At 40.3% G+C, this 8,650-nt stretch overlaps 1 protein-coding gene across 6 annotated transcripts in view; it reads right to left on the reverse strand.

Annotated features, from left to right (window-relative positions):
* Heph (hephaestin) overlaps positions 1-8,650 on the reverse strand; it is an 84,665-nt gene that overhangs the window by 44,942 nt on the left and 31,073 nt on the right. For all 6 annotated transcript variants that reach the window (XM_048797170.1, XM_015501653.2, XM_048797172.1 and 3 more), the window contains exons 12-14: positions 7,145-7,356; positions 5,981-6,128; positions 2,886-3,098 (exon numbers count right to left, since the gene is read on the reverse strand). In XM_048797170.1, coding sequence (XP_048653127.1) covers positions 2,886-3,098; positions 5,981-6,128; positions 7,145-7,356 — 573 coding nt within the window. The remainder of the gene's footprint in view (positions 1-2,885; positions 3,099-5,980; positions 6,129-7,144; positions 7,357-8,650) is intronic.

The raw sequence follows: 8,650 nt of genomic DNA on the forward strand, positions 1-8,650 counted from the left end.
AGAAGGGATATAAAGAGGAAGGAGAGAGAAATCAAAGGAAGAAAATAAAAGAGAGGTGAGATATGGGAAGAAGGAATTGGGACAAATAAGAAAGGAAAGAGAAAAGAGATGAAAAGAAGTAAAGGACAAAATAAAAAAGAAGGAAAAACAAAAGACAACATGGGAGACAAATGAGTGCAGAAAAAGAAATAAAGAGGAGGAGAGAAGAAGAAGGTTTTAAAAGGAAAAGAAAAATAAAAAGGAAAAAAGATGGATAAAAGAAAGGGAAAACAAGAGAAGAGAGTAAAAAGGAATAGGGGAAAAAAAGAGGGTGGTAAAGCAGAGAAAAAAATGAATAAGGAAGGAGTTCCAGAGGTTGGAGATATAGCTCAGTGGCAGAGCCCTTGCTTGGCAAGTGAGCAGGCCCTGGTTCAATCCTCAGCACTGTGAAAGAAAGAAGAAAGTAAGCAATAGAGCTCCAGTAGCAAAAGAGGGAAAAAGAAACTCTAATGAGGGTCCTGTGCAGTAATAAATAGTCTCTTTCTGCTGAGAAATCTAACAAGAATTTAGTGGAAAATAATATATTACAAGCTTTGACCTTTTTATCTGCCACGTTCCCATACTATTAAAGCTCTAGTTATCAGTATAGGAAGAGCTGAGGCATTGTATGCAGGGTGATATTTTTAAAAAACAATATGTCATTTTTATTAAAGGTAGTATAAGCTTATTAAAATTTAAGCAAAAAAATATGATTAAAAAATCACCAACAAACCCACATAACTCAAACTCTTAATATTTTGCTGAATTTTTAAAGACATTTATTTTTCTAGTTTTTTAAACATATTCATTAGCATTCAACCCATAGCAGGTTGAATCTCCAAAGTGACTATTTTTTTTTTAGGCTGGGTCTCACTATTTTGCACGGGCTGGTTTAGAACTCCTAGGTTCAAGCCATCCTCTGACCTCAGCCTTCCCAGTAGTGACTACAAGCACGCACCACCACATCTGGTCACAGTGATGTTTTTAAATCACCTCGGCACATATGTACATTTGCCATTGCCTATTACTACCTGTCTCTCCAAAATCCCAATGTCAGATTCTGGTCCTGGCTCATCCATTAAACTGGATTCTTTTGCCATGTTTTTGGAGAACTAGTCACTATGGTCTCCATCTTAATCACAGAGCAAGTTCCCATGAGATGAATGGAGAGTTCTGATGCAAGAAATCATCTAGGAGTAAGAATCAACAAGATTTGAAGGAAGAGGAGTGAGAGGAGAAGCAGGAAAAATATAGCCAACATTTCTTATCTAAGCAAGTAATTTTTCCCCTCCAGGTCTCTGTCCTTTGCACCTATTAGTAAAATAAATGAATTAAGATGATCTAGAAGATACTCTACTAGTTCCAATAATCTATGACCTGGAATCTCTGTGAAAAAAAAAAGGAAACTGTTTTAAAGGTCTGGAAATATAAGAAAGGTATAAAAGGGTTTGTGCTTTTGCTAATAACAAAATCCAGGGATCTTAACCAAAAGTAACATTTCAAGCCTTTACTCTTGTAAACTCATCTTCTTCCTTTCCCTCTAGACTATCCAGTATAATGGGGTTTGTTGTTATTGTTGTTTAACTGAGAAGGAGTCTTGCTATGTTGCCCAGGTTGGCCCCAAATTGGAGGGTTCAAGTGATTCTCCCACATCAGCCTCCAAGTAGCTGTAGCTATAGGTACTCTGCCATCCTCCTTGGGCTACAGTAGGGCACCAAAATAATTTCATTTATTTAAAGTAAGAGTGAGCCCTGAAAAAGCATGTAGACCTGACTAGGGAGCTTGACTGGTTTTGCAGGAAGGCGATTAAATCTGGGATTTGGCTTTCTTATTCAGAAGTTCCCCACCCCTACCTCACTAAAATGATGCGTTCCTCTTGTTCTCTTCTGCTCCATTAATGCTATTTCTAATTTTCTAACAACTCTCCCTAACTAAGAAAATATCCCAGTAGATGAGAACCAATGAGGACTCAAGAAAAAGCTTTATGTTTTTGTCAAACTCAGAGCCAGGCTGTAATTATTAAATTGTTGAAGGGAATTATTTTCTTTAAGAATTGTTATTCCAAACATGAATAGAATTCATATGACTAAAATAAGTTCAGTAGGAACTGCGTAGAACCGACAGCTTTTTCTTACAAACACTATCGCCACCTACTGGCTGTAAAAAGAATACACCTTAGGGACTGAAAAAATACTGCGGCATTATGAAATGCCAGAAATAAATGGAAGCTGGTGGAACATTCTAGTCACATTTCTTCATTAAAGAAGAAATGGATAAAAGGAGGAAAGGATAGATAAAGGGAGTGTGGGAAGGAATTAAGAAAAAATAAGTAAGAAAGGAATCTAAGAGTCTCTGTGTTCTGATTTCTGAGCTGAAACTGTTTACAACACACCTCTCTCTCTCTCTCTCTCTCTCTCTCTCTCTCTCTTTCACATACACACCAAAAATAGGAAAATTTGCAGAAATCCTCACAGAATATCGGAAGGGATAAAAGCACTTATAGGTATATGTCATTGGCCTTTCTCCCACTGCAAGGACTTTATCTGTAAAATTTCTATGTGGTAATTTCACCTTCTTCCATGTAAGAAACTGCCCTGAAGCTGGGCAGAACCCTTACTTCTCTCCCACTATTCCAGGAAAGACCTTCCTCAGCCTTCTCACAGTATTCTGCTTGCAGCTGAGAAGAGAAGCCAAATAACTAAAACACGGAGGATCCACTGAAGAAGGAAAATAGAAAAGTATTCTGAAAATACTACCTTCAATATGCTACTTCTTTTTTCATCAAAAACCATCCCACCTTGCATCCCCAGGTAGGTCCTCAACTTAATAAAGCCTATAAGCCTAGGGCCACCTCTTAAGGTACTTACCAGGGTTATCAGGCTGCATGATGGCCATAACAAAAGAGTGAGGAAATAGCATGGCTGCACCTTTCCTCATTCCCTGAAGCTGCACGGTGTTGCCCTGGAACATGACCCCATGCACATCAGTCTCTGTGCCCAGGCCAAGCAGGTGCCAGGCCACTGTGTCACCCTTGCACATGTCCAGCCTGGGCAGGTTAGAGAACAGAAACCCATTAATGGCTGGAAAACAAAAACACAAGACAAGATGGGGAGATGAGATCAGACTAGTTGAACACTGGCCAGTAGTATGATATCAGTTCTGTACTATGGTTTCCTACAGCTTGAAACTTTCAGATCACCCTCAATTCCTTTGCCTTCTTCTCTAAACCACTTTAGTTCTACTCATGAATATCTGTCATTGGGATGGGAGCTCAGTTGGACTTTTTGGCCTCACCTCCCAACCCTCCTCCTTCACCACCACACACTGGCAACACTGAGCTACTCTGAACAACAACCACACACATGTACACATGTACACCCTAACCTCTCTTACTCCCACTCTCTGGAACCCTCCTCCCTTGATTTCTGTGGCACTATGTTTTCTGGTTCTCTGACACCTCTCTGACTGTTTCTTCTCCATCTTCTTCTGATTCCCCACTCCTCCAGAGTGTTTATGTCCTCCAAGGTTCCATCTGCAGCTCCAAATGTCCTCTTCTCTGTATCTTCATTTCTATTGCCAAAGTTCTGGCCCTTATCCTCTCTGACCCAAACTCTTGTGAGAGCCTCCTCCTACACCTTTACCTGAGTTCTGTCCTCCTACCCTCTCACACACACACCATTGTCTTGTGAGCTCTGTTAGTCTCTACATCCCTAAGACATTAGACATAGTAGGTGCTTAGAAAACAATGGTTGACTTTTCACATACTGTGACCTCTGCCTGGAACAGACTGCACCTTCCAGTGTAGTTCTATGGCAATCTACTACTCATCTATCATAGTCTACCTCAAATATCATCTCCTCTGTGAAGAAGAGTTTATTCTCCCTCCCCCTAATTTCCATAAATTTTAACATAAAATTTGCATAATACCAATTACTACAGAGTCCAATGATTTACTTGAAAATCTATCTCCTGTACTAGATTGACCTAGCACATTTTCTGAATCTATATAACTGCATAAGCATCTGGCATGTTGTTTATACCAATTAGGTGCTCAGGAAATTCAAACTGGAATGCTCTTGGCTTATAAAATTGATTTGCTTTTGCCAGATGATGGAAATAACCGGAAATGGGAACCAAGAGACAGAGCCAAAAGATAATACAATCATGCTCATTCTCTTCCCACCATGTACACTCTCCCCACCCCCAAGACACACACAAAATACAGTAAGACCTGCCTAAAGCTGACCCCTTTTCTATATCACCACCTCCACTGGAATCAGCCTTAATGAGTCATCTTATTTGATAATCCCCTGGGATGCTGATGGGAACATTGCTAACCCCCTGATTCCTTGCCTGTAATGTTCTGATTGCAAACCTATTCAGTCTTCAAGACCCAGCTCAAGTGCTCCCTTCTTCCAGGAATCCTTTAACTTGATTGTTCCTCATTAATGTTCTCCTCCTCTGAACTTAAAAGCTGTTCTACACAATTTAGCACTTAATTATAGTCTGTCTTGGATTGTTCTATAATTGTTTCATGGGTGTTATTATTCTCATCTCATTACAAATTGCTGGGAGCTCCGTGGAAAATGGTACCATGTTTTCCCATTCATTCCCTCACCGGCCCACCCAGCCACCCACCCTTTCATTTGGTAGTTCACTAATTTCAGTTAACATTTGCTATGTGTTAGATAATATAGAGTATGCAGAGATAAGCAACATACAATACTCACCTTTAAAGACTATACTCTAGCAGAAGTCAAAGTCATGTAACAAATAACTATAATAATGAGAAGTGTGTGGAACTTTATATTAAAATTATCTAATCAAAATACAATACTAGTTCAGAAGAGGGTGTCATCACTTGACTTGAGTGCTAAGAAGCAGTTACATGAGCTGGATGTAGTGCCGTAGGCCTGTAATCCCAACAACTCGGGGGGGTTGAGGCAAAAGGGTCAAAAGTTCAAAGTCAGCCTTATCAACTTAATGAAACCCTCAGCAACTTAGAGAGATTCTTTCTGAAAATAAAAATAAAAAGGGATGGGGGTGTAGCTCATTGTTAAAGTGTCCCTGGGTACAATGTCCAGAATTGCAGCTCCCTCCCCTCCCCCCCCAAAAAAAGTGGTTACATGGAAGACATATTTTTTTTAGCACAAAAAGAATGGCTTCAAAGAATGGACAGAATTTCTATAGGCTGCAGGCAAATATGTGAGGAATGAAAAAATTTTTAAAATGCAGAGCACAGCATTGCAAAGGCATGAAATCGGCAAGATACAAAGGATGCTTAAAGGGAGAAAAACACCCAACTGGGCTGGAGCATGTGAAATGGGAGCAAGGGTATGAGAGAAAAGGGAGAGGGATAAGACGGGAAAGGGAACTGGGGAATAACTCCATGGTAGAGCATTCCTCTAACACACAAAGCCCTGAGTTTGAGCCCAAGCATCACAAAAAGTAAAAATAAAAACAAGCCAGGCATGGTGGTGCATGCCTGAAGTCCCAGCAATGCAGGAGGCTGAGTCAGGAGGATTGCAAGTTCAAAGCCAGTCTCAGCAACTTAGTGAGGCCCTGTCTCAAAATTTAAAAAAAAAAGGGGGGGGGGGGGATTGGGCTTATAGCTCCATGGTAAAATGTCTCTGATTCCATCCCCAGTACCAAAGACTTTTAAAAAAAGTAAAAAAAATAAAAACTGTAAGGGTATCATCCCAGCATATAGTTCACACTCTCTAGAGTATTCCTTATACATAATCGTCACCTCACCTGACTTTAAATATCCCCATACTGTGTAACACAGGGCACAGTAAAAGAAGGCACTAAGAATAAGATCTCCTATTGTAGACTGAATCCCTCAATACAACTTGTGTCTTTGATAGATCTAACCAATGGAGTGAGTATTTTGGGAACTGGTCTGATTCGATTTTACTTGGGACTTCTCAGTTGTAGCCTAAGTCAAAAGTACTCCCCATACCATGCATCCGATTGGAGTCCTGGAAGCCGACATCCTCTGAGAGCAGTCGAGTATCCAACAGAGCAGCTGCTTGATTGGTTTCATTGTACCAGCTCTTGTTCTCATCCAACACAGTGAAGAGAAGAAAGAATTCTTTATCCACCCCTTTCTGCAGGCCCAGTGGAAGAAGGCAGAGGGAAGAATAGCAATGGTTTCAGCAGGTATGTACTTTGCAGCTGGAGATCCAAGAATCCCTCATTTTTCCCATTTCCTTTTCCAGATGAGTCAAGCCCACAACTCCTGCCCAGAGCTGCAATTATTGCTAGGCAGTTATTCCTCAGGTTAACTTCAAATTGTAGATGGGAGAATAAGGTCAGAATAAAAAGCCTTGAGGGGAGAAATGCGTGAAAAGAGCTGGGAAGAGGCATAGGGAGCAGCATTACAGAGTGTGATAGCCGAGAACCTGGAGACACCTGGGGAGAGGAATGACAGTGGCTAGGACAGCAGACGAAGGCTCTGGAGGGAAATTTGAAAATAAAAATAGTAATAATAATTGTTATAGTTCACATTTGCTAAGTGTTTACTATGTGCCAGACACTATGCTAAGGACTTTATATGGATTATTTGCATTAATCCTTACAGAATCTTGAGATTCCTCCACTGTTAAGCCTATGTTTTTGGAGAACAGGAAAGTAAATCAGAGAGGTTAAGTAATTTGTCTAAGGTTGCATAGCTAGAAATGATTGGCTAGATAACAAAGAAGACTATCAAATACTACAGCACATTTAGGGGTTAGGGACAAATTTTAGGGGCCACTGAAGTGAGAGAGGGATAGGGAAAGGGACAGGGTGGAGGAGAAAGGATAGGGAAAGAAGAGGTGAGGGGAAGAGGACAGAATAAAGAGAGGGAGCAAGAGGTGAAGGGGGAGGAGGAGCAGAAAAAAGGAAATGATGATGAGAGGATATGAAATAGGAAAAAACAGGTTAAGATGTATGTTTGTGATAAAAAAAAATAACATGCAAGGATAGCATGAAGTCTCCAATTATTAACTTCTGATGCAACAGCTTGGTAATTTTTTTTTCTATTCCATTACCTCTAAAACCTACTTTCATGTAGGACTCCTATTAACAATTCAGCTTCATCCTCCTCCCACCAGGCTTCCCAGCCAGACATCTCTGGCAATACCTGCTTGCCATCTGCACCCAAGGCACCAGCCTTGCACACCAGCAGGGGGCCCACCAGGCCAGAGTTTGTATCTCTTATGGGATCTGCAGCAGAAAAGTACATCCAGGTGAGACAGGCAGGATCCTGAGCAGTGGGACCAGCATGGGGAGGCACTGTCCAGCGGTATATTACTTTCTCAAAAGGTTTAGCCACCAAGCCAGGATGAGATGAGCCTGCAGGGAAATCGTGAACTCATTAATCACATTGATTAGTGTGAGGATCATCAGTTCCAAACAGAGGGATAAAGATCATAAACAAAGGCATTTTGGAGTAGCAGCAGCAATAGCAGCAAAATAGAATATTGTAAAAGAGACTTTAAGACTTCTCTGAATACCCCATACTAGAAAATATACATTTATCTACTCTTATATTCCTACTTCTGCTTCAAACTCACTACCTATCATCATAGCTCATTTCATCTTTAAACAAGTCTAATTGTTGAATATCTTTTTCCTTTCAATATGCAGGTATGCATGTGTGGGCATGTATAAGTTATATATGTATATGTGTATATATACAAAAAACACTAAGGCTATAATTCCTTCAGTGAACACAGGACATGATCAAGCAACACACAGAATTTTTTTTCTTTAGTGGTGCTAGAGACTAAGCCCAAGGCCACCCACATGCTAAGCATAGTTCTACCATAGAACTATACCCTCAGGTTGAAATTTTAAAAAAAATCAAATTTAATCAAAGAATCACCACAGGTGGAACATGCCTTTAATCCCAGCAGCTCAGGAGGATGAGGCAGAAAGATTGCAAGTTCAAAACCAGCCTCAGGAGCTTACTGAGATGCCCATCTCAAAACAAAACAAAATTAAAAAGGCTAGTGATGTGGCTCAGTGGTAAAGTGCCTCTGGATTCAATCCCTGGCACCAAAATAAATAAATAATAAAAGAAGTACAAATGAAAAGTACCTAGATAACTTTTTTGCTTGTCAGATTAGTAAATATTTTATAAATTATAATCAATGTTGGCAGCTATCTTTCTCACCCACCTATAAAATGGATAAGTGTAAATTCAGGGCTGGGGTTATGGCTCAGTGGTAGAGCACTTGCCTGGCATATGTGAGGCACTGGGTTCAATTCTCAGCACCACATATAAATAAAATAAAGGCACATTGAGAACTAAAAAAAAATTTTTAAGGTGTAAATGCAAATAACCCTTTTGGAAAATATGCTAACAAAATGCATCAAGAGCCTTAAAAGCCAGGCATGGTAGTACATACCAGTAATCCCAGCAATTTTGGAGGCTGAAGCAGGAGGATCACAAATTCCAACCAAGTCTGGACAATTAAGCAAGACCCTTTCTCAAAATAAAAAATAAAAAGGGCTGGGGATATAGCTCAGTGGTACACCACCGCCAGGTTCAATCCCCCGTATTGAGGGAAAGAGAGAGAGAGAGAGAGAGAGAGAGAGAGAGAGAGAGAGAAGAAAGAAAGAAGTCATAACCATCCAATGATGT

The sequence above is a fragment of the Marmota marmota genome, unplaced genomic scaffold (genome assembly GCF_001458135.2).
Source record: "Marmota marmota marmota unplaced genomic scaffold, marMar, whole genome shotgun sequence".
NCBI classification, from domain to species: domain Eukaryota; kingdom Metazoa; phylum Chordata; class Mammalia; order Rodentia; family Sciuridae; genus Marmota; species Marmota marmota.